This window comes from Bos taurus, chromosome 11 (assembly GCF_002263795.3).
Source record: "Bos taurus isolate L1 Dominette 01449 registration number 42190680 breed Hereford chromosome 11, ARS-UCD2.0, whole genome shotgun sequence".
Taxonomy (NCBI): Eukaryota; Metazoa; Chordata; class Mammalia; order Artiodactyla; family Bovidae; genus Bos; species Bos taurus.
In genome coordinates this window covers 44,804,406-44,824,104 of record NC_037338.1, presented here as the reverse complement: position 1 = coordinate 44,824,104, position 19,699 = coordinate 44,804,406, and the positions used below count along the sequence as shown (strand labels likewise).

The following is a 19,699-nucleotide window of genomic DNA, read 5'->3' as shown; positions in this document are numbered from 1 at the left end:
GACAGAGGAGCCTGGTGGCCTGCCGTCTATGGGGTTGCACAGAGTCGGACATGACTGAAGTGACTTAGCAGCAGCAGAAGCAGCAGACATGTCTAACACAAAAGTGAAAACACTATTTGGAGGTATTACTGCTCATCAGCCTAAATAACATGAGACACTATTATAGGAAAATGTAAAAATAAAACATAAGAACATGCCATTTTGTTTCTTCATGCATTCAAATATTTCTACACCCAGGCTGAGCCTGAGTACTAGGGAGACGGTGGTCAACCAGGTAGGTGGAGTTTCTGCCAGCTTGGCCTTTAGTCCCAGTGGCAGTAAAAGCAGACAGACAAGGAAATAGTGTGTAGGAAAGTTAAGGTGGGTGGGGTGACTCCTGTGTAACAACAAGCACTGTAGGCCAGGCAGTCTTCTCAGTGCTTGACATGTCCTTTCACACGTGATGTGCGTGTGTAATAAGCATGTTATTAACGTTGCTGGTTTACCAGCAAGGAGTCAGGTCACAGAGCAGGAAGCCAGTGGAGCAGGGGTTAGGTTCATGCATTTGGTTCCAGATCTCTTCTTCCAGCAAATAAATAAGCTGTGCTGCCCCAGTGAGACCTGAAAACAGAGAAACCAGGAAAGGAGGAATCAGAAAACTGCTTCAGGAAAATCTAGTTCCACTCTCCAAAATGAATTCTGAGGTTTCGTCAAAAATGGAATTGATTTTTAAAAATTAGAATAAAATACTTAAAATACTTGATCATGTGATCTCTAGATACAAAATACTTTTCTAAACTTAAGTTACAAGGGGAAAGAGACTGAACTAGATAAAACTAACAAATGAAAATATGACAAGGGATTAGTATCCTTAACATAAAGATATCTCATTCATTTAAAAAAATGCTTGTTTGAAATTTATATATGGGTTTATTTGTCTTTTATGAATCATTAGGAGCTTGCTTCTTTACATTTTGAGAACCATATAATCTAATTTATTTTCCTGTAAAGGTAGACCAAGCATACCAATTTACTTCTTTAAAATATGTATTTCAAAGGACCGGGGGGGGGAAATGTAGAACATCCAAGAACTGTGGGGCAGCTACAAATGTATAGCATGTGTGCAATATGAATGCCATAGGAGAAGAGAGAGAACGGAACACGGAAATACTTGGCACAGGGAAGACTGATTACCCGGTTTAATGTCAGGTGCCAAGGTACAGATCCGGGAAGGAAGTTCAGAGAACACCACACGTGGCACAACCAGAAGAGGTGCACCGTGGCATGTCATTTTCACATTACAGAAAATCAAAGATGAAAGTCCTGAAAGAAGCCACAGAAAAAACACCTTATGTATAGAGGATTACATCAAACTTACAAGGAGCCATACAGAAGAATGTAAAATGCATTGCTTAAGGTGTTGAGAGAAAAAAACCCACCAACCTAGAATGCTTTGCACTAGAAGTGAAGGAGCAATAGAGTTTCTTAGAAATGGAGGGCGTTTGTTGCCAGTAGACATGCCTGTCAATAAATGTTAAAAGAAATTCTTTAGGACTTGCCTGGTGGTGTGGTAGATAAGAATCTGCCTGCCAGTGGAGGGAACACAAGTTCAATCCCTGGTCCAAGAAGATTCCACTTGTTAAGAAGCAACTAAGGTCGTGCTCCACAACTCCGGAGTCCGTTGCCCATAGAGCCCATGCTTTGCAACAAGAAGAGCCTGTGCACGACAAGGAAGAGTAGCCCCCATGCCACAACTAGAGAAAAACCCCTGCAAAGCAGAGAAGACCCAGTGCAGCTCCCCCCCCAAAAAAAATTTAGTAAGAGTTCTTTAGAAAGAAGAAAGATAATACAGGTCAGACCTCAAAGGGGCAACACAGTATTGGGGAAGAACAGAATGGGAGGATTAGCCCTGCCCTACTGCTAGACTTAGTGTGGAGCTGCAGCAGTCAGGATTTGCGAGTGGTGGTGGTGAAAGAATGAACAGACAGCAGTGGAGCAAAGAGCCTAGAATCAGACCACAGGTAGAGTCAGCTCCTCTCTGTTGTCAGAAACAGTCATGTTGTTGGGCACAATTCCAAAGGCACAGTCCATGCAGGACAGCACAGGTGTGATTCCTTGAGGCCACTTTCAGGGAAAGCCAGAGACATGTGTTAGTTATTTGTACAGGGCTGCATTTTTGTGAAGAACAGTCAGTAGTTGACCAGGAACAAGGGGAAAACAGGATTTATCAGAAAGGGGAGAGGAAACACAGGCTACAGGGAAGAGTTGAGTCTCGCTGCACATTGGAGGACGTCCTTGTTGGCTGGTGTGGATCACAGAGGTCGGTCCTGGGGTTCTCTCCTGAGCAGGGCCGACTAGGAACATCAAAGGAAAAAGCCACGTGGTTTTAGGGTCTTTGGAAAATCGTGAACATTCTGCTGCAGAGTATGAGACTGTGTGTGGGGTCCTCTCATATTCCTTGAGTGCCTCTGCTTCATCTGGGCCAGGCCCAAGATGGAGGACATCTTGCCTGTCTTCAGCAAGACTCTGTAGGTGGAGGTAACAGGTGACAAGGGTAAACTTTTTCTCCTGCCCGCTTAAATGTTCATGTTTCAGAAGTATTTTTGATGACTAGACAGATACCTTGGAGATACTGCATTGTGTATGTTTTAAATCCTCTTCGAGCCTTTAAGAGACTACCTCATACTAAAAGTCATCTAGATTATGCTAATTTTATTGTATGATGCCATGGGGTAGTCTGTCAAATGTTGAATCTAGGTAAATATTTCAGGCTTCCAGAATGAACTCTTAAGGCTTGTGTTAAGACAGCCCAGTCATACAGTCTGAGGAGTTGAGTGTACGATAATATCCTGAAGTTAAGTCCTTTTGTCTTTTGTTGAAGAATCTTTTATCAGAATATGATAAGCAGTCAGAACAGTTGGATGCAGAGAAAGAACGTGCCAATAACTTTGAGCATCAAGTAGAAGACCTTACAAGACAATTAAGGAATTTGACTTTTCAGGTAACTTTAAATTGAGTAAATTCATGGTGACTCAGATGGTAAAGAATCTACCTGCAATGCAGGAGACCCAGGTTCAATCCCTGGTTTGGGAGGATCCCCCTAAGAAGGGAATGGCATACTGCAATATTCTTGCCTGGAGAATCCCATGGACAGAGGAGCCTGGCAGGCTACAGTCCATATGGTCACAAAGAGTCAGACATGACTGAGTGACTGACACTTTCATATGTGAAAATTGTAATAAGTGTATTTCAATTCGAATATTTTTTTGCACAAAAGTTAAAATTAATACATAGAAACTTAATTTTATTTTCTTTTTCCCAATGTTGAGAGAAGAATATGACCAGAAAACTGGCAACCATCCTGTCTTACTTACAGCTGTAAACTCGGCTCCCCTGAGGTTTTTTGTTTTTTTCATTTTTTGCCTTTTCATCTGTTAGTGCTCCTGGTCTCTTGAAATGTTTTCCAAATTAACATCAACAGTGACTGTGTTTTAAACTTACTCTTGATTTTTGCATTTTTATTTCGTGGACTCGATTCTGAAAACTTCACTTTTTTATACTGTGCCAGTATTCTCATTATGTTCCATTTTATTCTTCCTCTCCTGTGTGTATTTTCTGTGTGTTTACAGTAGTGAATCATTTGTCATTGTAGTGTGAAAAATTAACCTCAGATAATGAAGACTTCCTGGCCCGTATCGAGACGCTGCAGTCTAACGCCTGCTTATTGGAAGCGCAGATTCTAGAAGTCCACAAAGCCAAGGCTATGGCAGACAAAGAGCTGGAAGCTGAAAAACTTCAGAAAGAACAGAAAATAAAGGTCAAAACAGTTCTGTGGGGTGAATTCATTTCACACAGTGGTGTTTTTATTGCAGTACTTCAGTGAAGGAAAGACTTGCTGATGAGCATTTGTTAAATCATCAAAGTTTATTAATTCTTTAACGTGGAATTAAAGTTAATTAATTGAAGTTAATTAATTCCAACTGTGAAGTTGAGAATCCACAGTATGATTTTTCGGTGTATATTTTTTAAATATGGAAAGATTTCCAAACTCTGTACTTTATATGTCAGATTTATTTTATAATCCTTTATGAATGCTTTTTTTTTTAAACATTGGTTGGCTTAGGGGTCCCAGTGTTTCTATTTTTAATTTTAGGAGCATGCCAGTTCTGTAAATGAACTAGAAGAACTTCAGCTACAGCTTCAAAAGGAAAAGAAACAGCTTCAGAAAACCATGCAAGAATTAGAGCTGGTTAGAAAGGTAAAGAATCTGCCTGAAATGCAGGTGACCTGCATTCCATCCCTGGGTTGGGAAGATCCCCTGGAGAAGGGAATGGCTACCCACTCCAGTATTCTGGCCTAGAGAATTCTACGGACTGTATAGTCAATGGGGTCACAAGGAGTCGGACACAACTGAGTGACTTTCACTTTCAGAAAGCTAAAATGAAACACTAGACTTAGAATAGCAATGTTCTCATTTTTAAACTATCCTATAGACCCTGAAAAGTAAAATTTCAAAAACAAGGTTATTTGTGATACTGAAGTACTTCTTTATAAATTATTTGCCTCAGAATATGGAAAATTTAACTTAGTTATCCAGTGCCCATCTCTCTGGAAGAATTTAGGCTTGGTTTGCTGTTTTATTCTTTGTACATGATTATTCTGTGACACATGAAAAATTTAGTTAATGTTAGAAACTGAAGTTTATATTATGCTGAGAACTTTGGTGAATTTTTCTCTGCTCTTCCAACAATGGGAGCAAAAATAAAGGTACTATAAGAGCGGCTTAAAATAGGAATATTTTATAAATAAGAGTAGACCAGTTGTAGTTAATGAAAATTATACAATGAAACTGAGAAAGTTAAACTGTTTACAAAAGTGGTCTATTTTATGAAATTACAATCTAGGAAGTACCCCAGCATTTTCATTAACATGTGAAGTTTCTATGCTACAGAAAAGTATCCTAGAGTAGGTGTGCTGCGATCCTTGATCCTTTCAGAAATTCCTAGACAGAGTTAGCTCATCCACTGTCACATGGACCTCTCGTTGAAACCTGTGCAGGATGCCCAGCAGACCACTCTAATGAACATGGAAATTGCTGATTATGAGCGCTTGATGAGAGAGCTGAATCAGAAGTTATCTAATAAAAACAGCAAGATAGAAGATTTGGAGCAGGAAATAAAAATCCAAAAACAGAAACAAGAGACCCTGCAAGAAGAAATGAGTGAGTAAAACAGAACCCACTGCACCTCATGGTCACTGTCTTCAGCAGAAGTGGGGGATGGGGGTGGGGGCCAGTGCTGATGGTTTCCTTGACCAGCCCTTGGCAGCCCAGTCATCCTCACAGTAGGGACTGAGACTGGGGACTAAAGAGCGGGGCTGTAAGACTACCCACTGTGCCCTTGTGTACATTCAGTCCTGTAAACATTTCTCAGGGGTCCTGTTGTCAGCAGAGCAGGATGGTTGTAATGCCCATGGAATCTTTCTGAGGTGATTCTGTTCCATTTTATCTGTGAAATAATTTCCAGCGTAAGCACTAGAGCTGTGAGTGTCCCTTAGGCAGTCCTTCAGCTAACAAGCAGATACATTGTGTTTTTATTTTAATTCAGCTTGAGATGTTTTTAATTTTCTTTGAATCTTTTCTTTGAGCCATGGGCTTTTTTTCATTCTTAAGTAATTAACAGAGTTTTCAAATACTCTCTGTGCTTGGTTTCTCTGGGCCCTTCCCTGCGCACGCACCCATCTTCCAGCTGTGTTCTTGTGCATACTGGGTAGCAGGGCTCCAGGTCACAAACACTTGCAGACATTTGACTTTGAGTTAGCCAGCTAGCTGAAAAAGAGGCTCAGGTCTTGGGAAAACTTCAAAAGAGCTGCTTGATTAAGAAAGCCAGCACCTCTCGCTGGTGAGTCAGCACAGACACGAGAGGTCCAGGCAGTGGGTGTCAAGAGTGCAGAGGGAGAAGCTTCTGTGGGTGAATGGTTGGGGGTTGGGGCTTGTGTGGACTCTTAGGATTTGGAGAGAAAGAGGAAATTGGGACAGGGCAGTCCTTTCTGCAGCCATAATTAGGAGCAGAAGTGGAAAGGAGTAATGTAGTGTGGAAGTCTTTAAGTCTTTACAAGTTGGAGGAAAAGGCTTGACTTGTGAGGAAGAAGTATGCATGGAAGATCTCCTTGATCCATTTCAGGAGGGACCTGAGCACAGGGTGGACTTGGGCCTTTGTGATGATTCAGCCCATTGTGGGGTCTGGGAAATGCAGGCACCCCGGGTGGCAGGGACCCTGAGGCTTGAGCTCAGGGCTGTGGCTGGACGGGGAGGAGAGTGGGGACATGTGAGAAAGTATCCGCGCAAAACTGTTAGCCAGCTCACTCTGCCATGTGTTGTAGCCCCAGCCCTGTCCCTCTGCAGGGCCCATCTGGCTCCTCACTCACCCTCCTCACCTCTGGGGTGCAGCGGCCCTTCCTCTTCGGAAACATGGCGCCTGCTTTTCCACAGTCTTGTCATTCATTCGCTGTGCCCTCACCTTCCCACCCTATGAGCACCTTTTGGAGTCCTCCGCCTCCAGTATCTGCTGTTCCCACAAGCCTTCCTTGTCCCATGCAAATGTAACCTGGCTATGACCGTTAGTCCGTGTGGGTCCCCACCGCCTTTTTATTTCTGGTGAACATTTCTATTTTGCTTTACATCATCACATTATCCAGAGATTATCCTTAATTTTAGTCTGTGTTCTTAAAGGTCAGGAACTCTGTCACGATTCCTGGAGCACTTAAAGGCTTTATATGTAATGTGTGCCTTGTATAGTCTTTGCAGGACTGGGTAAATAGTTGCCAGGAAGTTACTGGTGGTGACATATCATAAAGGCAAGTCAAGGTGTATTCTTACAGAACACCTGCTCTTGTTTACTGAGTGATGTAGTCTGTGTGTGTGGATTTAGCTTCATGGCGGTAGTCGTTGCTCTTGAGGCCTTCTAGCTGCGGTCACACTGCCCCATGTGTTACTTGTTCTGTCAAGGACCAAGTTGTGGTCTCTGTCAGATGCTCTGTATTTGCTTCACGACGGCTGCAGCCAGGTTGGCCTGCTTCTGTGGTTGGTCCTGTGATCTGAAAAGTGCATCCACTTACTCCTGTTTGATACTGGCTTCCTCTTTACCTCTGTTACATAAAAGTGTTTTGTTTGGATCACATTTCAGTCTTCCTTTATTGAACTTTGTCCTACAAAACAATTAGTGTCACAAAATCAGACCAGGTGATTGGAAACACAGCACATCTTTTGAGGTATTTCTTATTGTGAAGTCTTTAGCTTTTAGATACGCAATAAGTATCTGCCTTTATTTCAGAGATGTGTGCTAAAATACTTACAGACAAGTGGGTTTCAGGGGTGGGGGGTACCTGTGTGTCACAGGAGTTGGGTCAGCGGGTGAATCTGAGTTGCAGTAAAGGGCAAGGACACATGTGTTCTCTGCGTCACGGACCCTGAGGTCTCTGTCCTGTTCCTCCTGCACTAAAGCAGCCATAAGCAGAGTGCAAACAGCCTGTTCCCAGAAGCAGGCAGCAGCCACGGTGCATGCAGGTTTGACACCTTGCTTGGTGGGATGAGATCGGCCTGTGTTGGTGGTCGTTAAAGGTGGTCATGGGTACAGTGGGATTTACTATATTATTGTCACTAGTGTCGTATGTGTTTAAAGTAATTCGTAGTAAAAAGCCAAGACAGGTTCCTTTCAGAGATAGGCTAATACAAAGAAAAGATTCTTATTCGGTTACTTATATCCACTCGTAAACCTTTCTCCTGAAATGATCTTTCCCACTAGCTTCGCTGCAGGCTGTGCTACAGCAGTATGAGGAAAAGAATACCAAGATCAAACAGCTGCTTGTGAAAACCAAGAAAGAACTGGCAGATTTGAGGCAAGCGGTATGCGCATTCCTGAGTTCTATCTTTGAGTCCAAGTATTTATGAATAGCATCGTTATTTAATTTAACCAGGTTTCTTGTTCTACAGGAGACTGATCACTTAATGCTTCAGGCATCTTTAAAGGGTGAACTGGAGGCCAGCCAGCAGCAAGTAGAAGTCTATAAAGTAAGATTGTTTTTACTGTTAAAGGCTTTTAGAAATTTCCATGTAGAAGTAAGCTGCCACATGGGGGGTTTTATACACACACACATACACACAAAATACACGTTGGCTCACACACATTTCTTCCCCCTAAATATCCTTCATCAGCCAGCATTTTGAGAAAGTAAAAGCAATAATTTATTTCTGTATCCGTTATGTTTATGTATAACAGCTTGAGTTATTTAATTAAACATTGAACTGTAACATGTGTTATTGATTTAAGGAAAACCAAATTAATTTATTGAGAAAATATTCTACTCGTGTTGGCTCCATTCTTTGAATAAGCATAAGTTAAAATTCCTACTCTTAGGTCTCTTACACATAGTCCCCTCTCAAACCCCAACTTGACATTTAAGGGAAGTCTGTTTAACCAGCAAAGATCTGGTTCCCTCGCTCCTCACTGAAAGCCTCTGCCCCCAGATTCAGCTGGCGGAAGTGACGGCAGAGAAGCACAAAGCTCATGAGCACCTGAAGGCATCGGCGGACCAGCACCAGCGCACGCTGGGTGCCTACCAGCAGCGGGTATCAGCCCTGCAGGAGGAGTGCCGCGAGGCCAGGGTGCGTCCTCGGGTTGTGGGGTGGGGATAGGCTCCCAGCAGTTCGACCCATCCACCTGACCCCAGCCCAGCCAACCCAGACCTATACTAGCACAACTTGTTTCTGCTAAAAGCAAAGACAGAGGTATACATTGTTTCCACTTTAACCTTGTTTTGCAGTTTCTGTGTGTAAATAAATTTTTAAAAAGTTTTTTCGTTAGAAAGGTTAAGAGTTCTCTCCAAGGGCTAAATGACTATGAAATCGTATTCTAATAGAAGCACCACTTTCTTCAATGTACAGAACAGACCCCTGCAATTGACTTGTTACAGGCATGGCTCTTTCTAAGCATCCTGGGCAGTAGGGCTGAGAGGTCACAGGGCACTTTAGGAAACCCGGGACCCAGAATTACACTTTTCCCACTCTCTTGAAAACCAAAGTGCAAGTAGCCTCACCTGTTTGAATTAATTTTTCATGTATTTATAAAACAGGAAATATTGTAAGTGAAAATCGTTCTAAATAGTGCTATTATAAAAATATGGGCAGTAATCTACCAGGATGAAAACAGGTAGAAATATACCTCCTGTCAGACAAGATACGTCATTCAAAGACCTTAAAAAAGTGTAAGGTCAACAGAAGTACACTATTTAGGGAAAGTTCGTTGAGGGACTAAGGAGTGTCAGAGGCATTACTCATCTTCAGAGAAAGGTTTTCATCTTCATTCACAATCTGAGAGAAAGCAGGAGGACCACGTGACCTAGAAAATGCAGTGGTCAGACTTCTCTCTTTCTGAACCATTACAGGCAGAACAAGCTGCGGTCACCTCTGAATTTGAGAGCTACAAAGTCCGGGTCCACAACGTTTTAAAACAGCAGAAAAATAAGTCTGTGTCTCAGACTGAGGCTGAGGGGGCCAAACAAGAAAGGTGAGGTCTTCAGGATGGGGAGCACCCACGGGGTTGGGAACTCCTGCTCCCGTGCCTTTGGACAGTGAGGGCTACACGTAACCACTAGTTACCACCAGTGTTTCAATAATATGTTGTTTAATACTTCTTAAAAATTAGCATACAGATCGCTCTTGTGAATTATTCAAAAATATACTAGGAATGAGAGCTTGCTGTGGCATTCTATAGCATCTGTGCTTTGCTTTTATTGGGAGAGGGCTGGTGTTCAGAACAATTTTACATCTGGCTCTTATATTCTCAGTAGGAGTAAATATCCTGCAGAGTTTGTATATTTATGCGTTACTTTTTCTTGAACTTTTTATTTTATATTGGGGTATAGCTGATCAGCAGTGTTGTGATAGTTTCAGGTGAACAGCAAAGGGACTCAGCCATATATAGAAATGTATCCATTCTTCCCCAAACCCCGCCTCCCAATCAGGCTGCCACATAACCTTAAGCAGAGTTCCCTGTGCTGTACAGTAGGGCCTTGTTGGTTATCCGTTTTAAATATAATAATGTGTCCATGTCCATCCCAAACTCCCTGGCAGCCATAAGTTTGTTTTCTGAGTCTCTTTGTTTCCTGAGTGAGTTCATTTGTATTATTTCCTTTTAGATTCCACATATAAGGGATGTCATACAGTATTTTTCCTTCTTTATCTGATTTATTTCACTCAGTATCCCTCACTAGGTCCATCCATTTGCTGCAAATGGTGTTATTTCATTGTTTTTAATGGCTGAGTGATGTTCCATTGTATATATGTACCACAAGTTCTTGATCCATTCCTCTGTTGATGGACATTTAGATTGCTTCCTTGTGGCTATTGTAAACAGTACTGCAGTGAAGATTGGGGTGAGTGTATCCTTTTGAATAATGTTTTTCTCTGGATATATGTCCAAGAGTGGGATTGCAGGGTCATATGGTAGCTCTATTTTTAGTTTTTTAGTTTTTAAGGTAAAGAATCTGCCTGCAATGCAGGAGACCCGGGTCGGATCCCTGGGTCAGGAAGATCCTCTGGAGAAGGGAATGGCAGTCCATTCCAGTATTCTTGCCTGGAGAATCCCATGGACAAAGGAGCCTGGTGGGCCACAGTCCATGGGGTCGAGAAGAGTCAGACATGACTGAGCGACTAACACGTACTCTTCTCCATAGTGGCTGTACCAATTTGCAGTCCCACCAGTAGTCCAGGAGGGTTCCCTTCTGTCCACCCCGTCTCCAGCATTTGTTGTTTGTGGGTTTTTTGATGATAGCCTTTTTAGCTGGTGTGAGGTGCTGTCTCATTGTAGTTTTGATTTTGCATTTCTCTAATAATTAGTGATGATGAACATCTTTTCATGTGCCTCTCGGCCATCTGTATGTCGTCTTTGGAGAAATGTTTCTTTAGGTTTTCTGCCCATTTTTTAAATAGGTTGTTTGTTTTGATGCTGTTAAGCATCATGAGCTTTTTGTAAATTTTGGAGACTAATCCCGTATCAGTTACATCATTTGCAAATATTTTCTCCCAATCTGGATTGTCTTTTCACTTTGTTTATTGTTTCCTTTGCTTTGCAAAAGCTTTTGAGTAGGTCCTGTTTGTTTATTTTTGTTTTTATTTCCATTATTCTGGGATGTGGATTGAAAAAGATGTTGCTGTGATTTATCTCAAAGAGTGTTTTGACTATGTTTCCTCTAGGAGTTTTTTAGTGTCCAGTCTCAGTTTTAGGTCTTTAATCCATTTTGAGCTTATTTTTGTGTATGAAGTTAAAGAGTGATCTAATTTTTATTTTTTAACATGTGACTGTCCAGTTTTCCCATCAGCATTTGTTGAAGAGACTGTCTTTCCAACGTTGTGTAGTCTTGCCTCCTTTGTCATAGATGAATTGACCATAGGTGCATGGACTTATTTCTGGGTTTTCTATCCTGTTCTCATTGGTCTATATTTCTATGTGCCAGTACCATACTGTTTTGATGACTTGTGGTTTATAGTATAGGCTGAAGTCAGGGGGCCTGATTTCTCCAGTTCCATTTTTTTTTCTCAGGATTGCTTTGGCTATTCAGGATCATTTCTATCGTTTGAGATTTTTTGTTCTAGTTTTACGAAAAAAGCCATTGGTAATTTGATAGGGATTTCATTGAATCTGTAGATTGTCTTGGGTAGTATAGTCATTTTCACAATATTGATTCTTCCAGTCCATGAACATGGTGTATCTATTCATCGTTTATTTCTTCTTCGATTTTTTTCATCAGCATCTTAATAGTCACTAGAGTACAGGTTTTCGGTCTCTGAGGTAGGTTTATTCCTAGGTATTTTATTTTTTTTTGATGCAATGGTAAATGGAATTGTTGCTTGAATTTCTCTTTCTGATCTTTCATTGTTACTGTATGGAAATACACCAGATATCTGTGTATTGATTTTGTAATCTTATGGTTGTATTGCTTTTTAAGTATTTAGTAAATAGATAACTCTAGGCTAAAAACTGATGAGGTGTTTTTTTCTATGAATTGCTCGTCTTAAAAGCTGAAGTTGAATACTGACACATTTAATATAAAAATACCACATTTCCAAGAGTCAGCTTTGATTAAAAGTTTTGAGTTAAGATTACTTTAATATAAATGTTTTAAGTTTCTTCTACTTTCTTATATATTAAATATCTTTTTAAAAAAGAAATAGTGTATTACACCAGTTGTGACAGAAATACAGTTTTTAACTTTTTCTCCAAAGACTTTTCTTTAATTTGGTGTAACAAGCTGTTCTCAGAATGGTTAGCTTAGAACTGTATGATTTCTGTTTTTCCCCCAACTAATGTCATAGTCCTATAACATAAAACAGACTGTTTTGACACACTGCATGGTCTGCTCCATTTGAATGTGAAATCTGTAAATTCAGACTTGTGTAAATGTGTAGTGTCTGACATCTAAAGTCTGACTGTAGTGTTTTGTTTCACACTTAACCCTGTTCTCCAGATTCCTCAGATTGTTTTTTTTCCTTTAGAATCATCCATAATAATGGCAAGAGTATGGTATTGAAAGATTAAATGATTAAAGTAAAATTTGTTTGAAACCACAAAATCAGGTTCACATCTTTCAAAAACATTTTTTGAACTATTTGTGTTTCAGAGAACATCTAGAAATGCTGATTGATCAACTGAAGCTCAAGTTACAAGACACCCAGAACAGCTTACAGATCAGCACCTCTGAGCTGCAGGCCCTGCAGTGTGAACACTGTGCCCTGCTGGAGAGGCACAACAGGGTGCTGCAGGAGGCCGTGGGCAAGGAGGCTGAGCTCCGCGAGAAGTAAGCCAGTGGCGCTGGCACACGGGCAGCGAGTGGGCTTGTTGGCGCTCCGGCTGGGCACCCTTGAGAGGGTGCGGGCTGAAGTTAGGAGTAGGTTGTCCACACGTTGGTGGCTGCTTCTGCCTAAGTGCCCCTTCCTGCTGTGTCTGTACTTGGCTTTACCTGCTCGCCCACCATTCTGTCCATTGTGCCCTCATGGCCTTGCATTGGAGGCCGGCACTTCTTCTCTTTGGAGGACATTCTGGCAGCTGCTGATGGAGCCCTTACTTTCTTTGGAAACAAGAATTTACAGCAAGCGCTCTCTGTAGGACAGGCAGAGTTTACTAGAAGCACAGCGTGTAGGGAGCACACAGGCAGAGCTGTGCTCCCTGCCCAGGGCATGGGCGTCCTTGCTGACAGGGAGTGCCCAGGGGTGGAATTGCTCATGTAGACGCCATCTTCCAGTCTCTCTTCCTCCGGCTGCTCATCTTGCTTCATTTCCCACCCTGACCTGACCCAGGGCCCTCCTGATATGCTCACGCATCCTTTAGCCGAGGTGGAGTCCAGTGCAAGGGTCTCGAAGGTGGACAGCACTTATTACAGGATCGCACCCCCCCACACCCCTCACCCCCGCCCCCCACTTCCAGATCCCGAGAAGTGTCTGCACATGTGCAGTGGAGGGGTGTCTCCTCATCTGGAGAATAGCAGGCGTGTCACCTTCTCCTTCACTCCAGCAGAGCTTCATTTCCCTCTGCTCCTGCCATTAACCCTTCGCTTGAAATGTCAGGGTAGACAGCCTCCAGTTGGTTCATCCAGCTCCCCATCTGCCTCCTGCCTGAGTCCCCCAGGGCACATCTGGTCCCCGTCTTGCCCGAGCCAGTCTGGGGTGGACACTTACGTGGCACGGTCTCTCCCCAGGCTGTGCTCCGTGCAGTCGGAGAACTCCGCCTTGAAGGCTGAGCACGCGCAGATTGTTGATCAGCTCACGGCTCAGCACGAGGCCCTACGCGCTGGCTTCCGGGAACAAGTGCGCCAGCTACAAGAGGAGCACCGGAGGACGGTGGAGACGCTGCAGCAGCAGCTGTGCCGGCTAGAGGCCCAGCTTCTGGAGCCCCGCAGCGAGCCAGCCACGCGGAGTACGTATTTGCGATGAGGACACGTGCACAGAGTGCGTACATGCAGTGGGAATGCACCCGTGGAGTGTGTATGTGCGATGGGGACACATATGGAGTACGTACATGCGATGGGGCCTGCTGTCTAGCCACCCCCCCCCCCCCGCCCCCCCCCACACACACGGTGATGAGACAGCAGGTGTTGTGGTCAGCGACATGGTGTCTGCTCGCTGAGTGGAGCCTTGGACGCTGAACCCCCTGCTGCTCTTGCAGCAGCCCATGACCCCCCGCAGGGTACTGACTTCACATAGTTGGGTTTTTCTCTTTGACTCAAACATGCGGTCTCAAGCCCACATGTGTACTCTCAAGTGTACAAATACAGTGTCCACTGCATCCATTTAGTGTTCTTTAGCGTTTTCTCAAATGCATTTTTTTTTACTCAGAAATTCTAGAGAGTGCTGAAATTGTAGGATTGTTTGGTCAAACACAGCATCTTCCCTTCCAAGTTTCTAATTAGTGGAGCTTTTGTTCAACCACACACACGACTTTGTTCTGCTTCCTGGAAGTGATGAGAGCCCATCAGCCAGAACGAGGCCACATCTCAGTGCAGAGTATCAGCTTCGTATTCAGTACTGATCCCTCATCGCCAGGGTGCTGGCAGCGACAGGTCACTCCTCAGGACCAAAACCAGCTTCCAGACAATGTAATGTAAACCAAGAACTATCAGAAGTGACTAACCAGGGAACACTGGAGTCAGGAGTCAGCAGTGGAGCAAGCAGTGAGCAAACGGTCAGAGACCCGGGCAGGCACTTCCGCAGAGGGAACTGAAGCGGCCTAAGCGAGAGGTGAGGTTGACAGGCCTGGCTGAAACAGGCTCTGACTCCTTGGACCAGGCCGTGTAATTGTTCCAACCTTGAGCTTTTTTGGAATTCATAAAGGAACTCCTTCGAAGTGTTTTATGACTCTCCTGGTTGTATGCTGGGCTGGTGGCCAGCGAGCGCAGAGCCCAGCCTGGGCAGGCTGGACCAGGCAGGTCCAGCGAGGCAGGACCCAGCCCAGTGGGATGGGTCAACCCACCCTGGATTCAGGACTCTTCTTGCCTGCATCCTGACGACAGAGTGGGTGATGGCCTGAACCCTCAGGGTGGAGTGTGAGGCCCATGGTCAGCGAGCTCAGAGCTGCCCTCAGCAAGGGTATGGTGTTCCAGGGTTAGCAGTACTGGAAACACCCATCCTCTGACAGGCAGAGTCTGGTTGGAGGGTTTCTGTAGCAGCGAGGCCTCTACATTGTGCTGTCCGATAGTTTACCCTAACTCAGTGAGCAAGTGCTGCCTCTGGTGAGTGGACTTCATGGTTAGAGTTCAGTAATTGGCTGGTTAGGGTGGTCTTAAAGTTGCCTCTTTCTGCATTTTTCCTTGTCTTTCAGTTATTCAGGTTCCCTGACATGCCACTGGTCATCCTGAGTCATGTTATCTTTGCTTGAGTGTCTGCTGGTGCTGAGTCCATGAGTCTGAGCATCTCCCACTTACTGTTTAAAAATCCTGTAACAGGCCCAGCTTCTTCCCAGCAACCTTTGAGGAGCCTTCGAGAGAGGAGAAGCGCAGACCTCCCATTCCTAGATGTGCAGGTCACGGCCCGGGAGGAGGGGGAGGGGATGGAGACCACGGACTTGGAGCACGGCTCTCCCGCCAGCACCCCTGCACAGTCCCTGGAGCAGCTGCTCAGTTCTCCTGAAGCCAGGCTCGGTGAGCTCTTCTGTGTGATTGTGTCATCCTGTCTAATTAATGTCACTCTGATTTATACGTGCTCTTTTGAGCTACTGTCGGAAAAGTATTTTCAGTATTCTCCTGTTTTACAAATGGAAAATTCGGCTACGGTCAGATTTGGCTTTCTGTTTTTTGCTTGTTGACTTTGAGCCTGTTCCCTCATGTATTATTTGAGTAATAATGCCCCCCTCACCTTTTATGAAATCCTCATGGAAGACCACTGAAATTACGGTCTCCCAGTAACTGCTGGTATTTCCTCCCTTATGAGCAAAGTAACACCAGCTCTCAGGATATGAACAGATGAAGGAGGGTGAGCTGGTGCTGACTTGGTGGCCTCACAGCTTCCAGGCCAGCAGCCTGCTTCACGGCAGAGTCTGTCTTCCTGTGTCACGTGCAGCCTTGTAACTAGGGCGTGGGGGTGGACCTGCAGAGCCAAGTGGCTATTCCAGGGTATCTTCTTGCTGATGTATTAAAATTTTCACTTGTGACCCCTCATTTTGGGAATTAACGTTGGACGATTACTTGCAGAGCCACCTGCATGGCACAATGAATTCACCAAAGAAGAGTTGGTTCAGAAGCTCAATTCCACCACCAAGAGTGCCGACCACTTAAATGGCCTGCTTCGGGAAACGGAAGCCACCAACGCCATCCTCATGGAACAGATTAAGGTGGGGGACACTGCCTCCAGGAAGCCCTCCACACTAGCTTGTGTGTCCTCGCCGCACCTTTGTTGTCATTTTAAGGGCATTTCGGGGGAAAAGAAGGAGACACGGTGTTCATCTTTCATGTTAACCCCTTTCCCCTCGCTTCTCTGACACCAGCTTCTGAAGAGTGAAGTCAGGCGGCTGGAGCGGAACCAGGAGCGGGAGAAGTCGGCAGCCAACCTGGAGTACCTGAAGAACGTGCTGCTGCAGTTCATCCTGCTGAAGCCGGGCAGCGAGCGGGCGCGGCTGTTGCCTGTGGTGGACACCATGCTGCAGCTCAGCCCTGAGGAGAAGACCCGGCTGGCAGCCGCCGCCCAAGGTGGGCAGGGCACCAGACAGGGTTGTGCTGTGGGCCAGTATGTCCTGTGCTTGGTAGGAAACACTGGCTCTGCTTCCTGGGGATGGCACCATGTGTGCATCCCTTCCACGTAGAAGGGAGCACGCAGTGTCCAGTGTGATCTCCAGTTCCTTGAAACTGGATTTGTGACCCTAGTTTGGGTTCTCCCTGTGAATTTGGTTTCCTTCTGTGCTGTGCTGTGTGTCATGTGTCAGACGTCCTTGATCTGACCCTCAAAGGAAGACACTGGGTGCTGTAGGCCTAAGGCAGGCAGGTGTGCAGCGTAGAGAGTAACCTTCTGTTTCGCCCCACAGGTGAGGAGGAGAGCGGGTCCCGCTCCTCGGGCTGGGCATCCTACCTGCACAGCTGGTCTGGACTCCGGTAGACTGATGGGAGAGCGCTGTTTATGAACCAAATAGTCTGTTTGGCAAAAAAGGCTTGTATATGTCACTGTCATTGTTTGGTCCGAAACCATGTGTATGTAATTCATATCTCCGTGTGTGTATCCGTGCATGTGTCAGATGAATTGAAGAGGCTCGGCCCATGGTGAACGTCCAGCAGTTGGAGTGTGGACATGGCCGTGGCCCCGAGACTCTGTGCCTCTCCATTGCCTCCAGACCCAGGAGCATCACCCTGCCCTCCTCTGGACTCTCAGGCTGCCTGAGTCAGGGCTGTCCTGTGAATTCTGAAGTTAAACTAAATTTTGGTACCATACCAGCCAGAATTTAGACTTTTAAAAGAATGTTGTAAGACCATTTATCACAAGATCAGACTGGAAGGTCGATTGTTATCATTGACAAATTATTACAGAAAACTTGTGAGTTAGAATGTGAAGGAAGACGCTTTCCTGGTAAAGCTGACGTGTTTATGAAGGAACATCAAGTAAATGTGCTGCAGTCCACCCCCAAGTCTAAGTTAACGTGTGACTGTTTCCTTATTCCCTTTAAAACTCCTGGGTCTGGGGGCGATGGAGAGGGCCCCACTCCACCTGCTGCACCTTCACCATGGGCTGAGCCTCTTCAGTTCATCTGACACACGCAGTGTGTGGACACACACACAGTTTTGGACCAAACAATGAGCTGCTCTGTTTTCTCCAAAGTACGTTATCTCAGACTGGTTCTGTGGTCACAAGCCCTGGTCACTGTGCTCCCAGATGGGGCGCTCCTGGGGAGTCTGCCCATATTCCTTTTGTGCTTCAGCAGCCTCTATACCGGCGTCTGTCTGGGGAATTTGCTCAGTTTGTCCAGAGAAACTTTCCAGTGCCCTGGCTGTGTCACTCGGTGTCCTGTCCAGAGGCAAGCTGGTGCTCACGAGTCCCAGCACACCGGTCACTCACATGCTGCGAGGGGCCCCGGGCTATAGCTCCTGGTGGTGGTGGTGGTACTTGGCTTGATGCCTCTGAATATTCTGTGGACTGTGTCAAAAACATGTCCTTAAATCATCAATGTGAACACTCTATTTTTAATATCTATTTGTTAAAAATCACCTCAGTATCCTCTATGAAGTTGTTTCGGCTTCTAGTCCACCCTGTCATCTTCGGTCTCAGCTGGTGAACTGACTTTGTATTGCGGTTACGGGAACATTGGTTTCCAGTTTACTTTAACTGAAATTTGCTGCTGACATGTTGAGTTTGTTCTTTAACAAATAATCTCAATATCTGACTTTCCTCTTATTTCAGAAGAACAGACCTAACTAGTGAATGTATTAATGAAAATGCTTCTATTTCAGAGCTGACTTCTAAGAATTTAGTTTTTTTACTTGATAAACTGTGAATATGAGTATGCCAGAAGCATACCAGGTAACTATTATAATATTTAAATAAATCTCACTTTCTCTCTGAGTCCAGGCTATCAACCTGTTTTGAAATACGGGCTCTACCTATGGACATAATAACAAAAATGTCTTGTATGATCAGAAATTACTACTTCAATTACAGAAGGGATCCCCCTTCCTGGTTTCCGCAACGAGAGGAAATGTAATGATTATTTTAATATTTCTATTAAATGTGTTAGACTGTATGTCACATTGTTAACACCTACTCTTCTGTTACATTAGCCTCGGCCTCCTAAGGGTCTTGAGTTGGTTTATGAAATGCATTTTGGGATCCTTCTCTGCCATCTTGACCAGTCAGGACCTTGGACCCCCCCAGTGCTGGGCTCAGGGGCCTCAGGTTGCCTCGGGGTCCTGTGCGTCCAACACCCGCCTTCTGGCTGAAGCTGGAGGCCACTTGGCCCTTTCATGGGTGCTTCTCAAGTTCTGCCCTCTGTGGTGTGAGGGTCTCCCATACTACGAGCTCTGCTTACATTCCAGACAGTGTACATGGAGGCTTACGTTCCTTTAAACAGAAGTGAACCACTCAGCAGCAGAGCAGGGGTCCTGTACCCCACGGTAGCTAATGACGAGAGTGAGCGGTCCCATGGAGACATGGCTTTGGTGTTCAGTGAACAGAGCACATGAAAATACTCACATGTGGTTAGTAGGAACTTGGCAGTGGCACTTGGTGCAAGACTTCTGTTTCATGTCTAGAAGGTTTCATGTCAAAATCAGTTGTGGCAGGGATTCCCCGATGGCTCAGTGGTAAAGAACCTGCCTACCAGTGCAAGAGATGCAGGTTTGATCCCTGGGTCGGGAAGATCCTCTGGAGAAGGAAATGGCAACACACTCCAGTATTTTTGCCTGGAAAATCCTATGGACAGAGGAGCCTGGCGGGCTACAATCAAGTGAAAGTCACTCAGTCATATCTGACTCTTTGTGACCCCATGGACTGTATAGACCATGGAATTCTCAAGCCTAGAATACTGGAGTTGATACCCATTCCCTTCTCCAGGGGATCTTCCCAACCCAGGTATCAAACCAAGATCTCTTGTATTATGTGCAGATTCTTTGCCAGCTGAGCCATCAGGGAAGCCCAAGAATACTGGAGTGGGTAGCCTATCCCATCTCCAGCAGATCTTCCCCATCCGGGAATTGA

The 19,699-nt window shown here is 44.8% G+C and overlaps 1 protein-coding gene across 1 annotated transcript in view; it reads left to right on the top strand.

Moving 5' to 3' along the window:
- The window catches only part of GCC2 (GRIP and coiled-coil domain containing 2), a 33,334-nt gene extending 16,221 nt beyond the window's left edge, over window positions 1–17,113 (top strand). The window contains exons 10-23 of the mRNA NM_001192259.1: window positions 2,861–2,980; window positions 3,632–3,796; window positions 4,133–4,237; window positions 5,038–5,200; window positions 7,782–7,882; window positions 7,970–8,047; window positions 8,504–8,641; window positions 9,421–9,542; window positions 12,655–12,831; window positions 13,729–13,946; window positions 15,472–15,666; window positions 16,216–16,355; window positions 16,509–16,710; window positions 17,043–17,113. Coding sequence (NP_001179188.1) covers window positions 2,861–2,980; window positions 3,632–3,796; window positions 4,133–4,237; window positions 5,038–5,200; window positions 7,782–7,882; window positions 7,970–8,047; window positions 8,504–8,641; window positions 9,421–9,542; window positions 12,655–12,831; window positions 13,729–13,946; window positions 15,472–15,666; window positions 16,216–16,355; window positions 16,509–16,710; window positions 17,043–17,113 — 1,995 coding nt within the window. The remainder of the gene's footprint in view (window positions 1–2,860; window positions 2,981–3,631; window positions 3,797–4,132; window positions 4,238–5,037; window positions 5,201–7,781; window positions 7,883–7,969; window positions 8,048–8,503; window positions 8,642–9,420; window positions 9,543–12,654; window positions 12,832–13,728; window positions 13,947–15,471; window positions 15,667–16,215; window positions 16,356–16,508; window positions 16,711–17,042) is intronic.
- The last annotated feature ends 2,586 nt before the right edge of the window (window positions 17,114–19,699 follow it).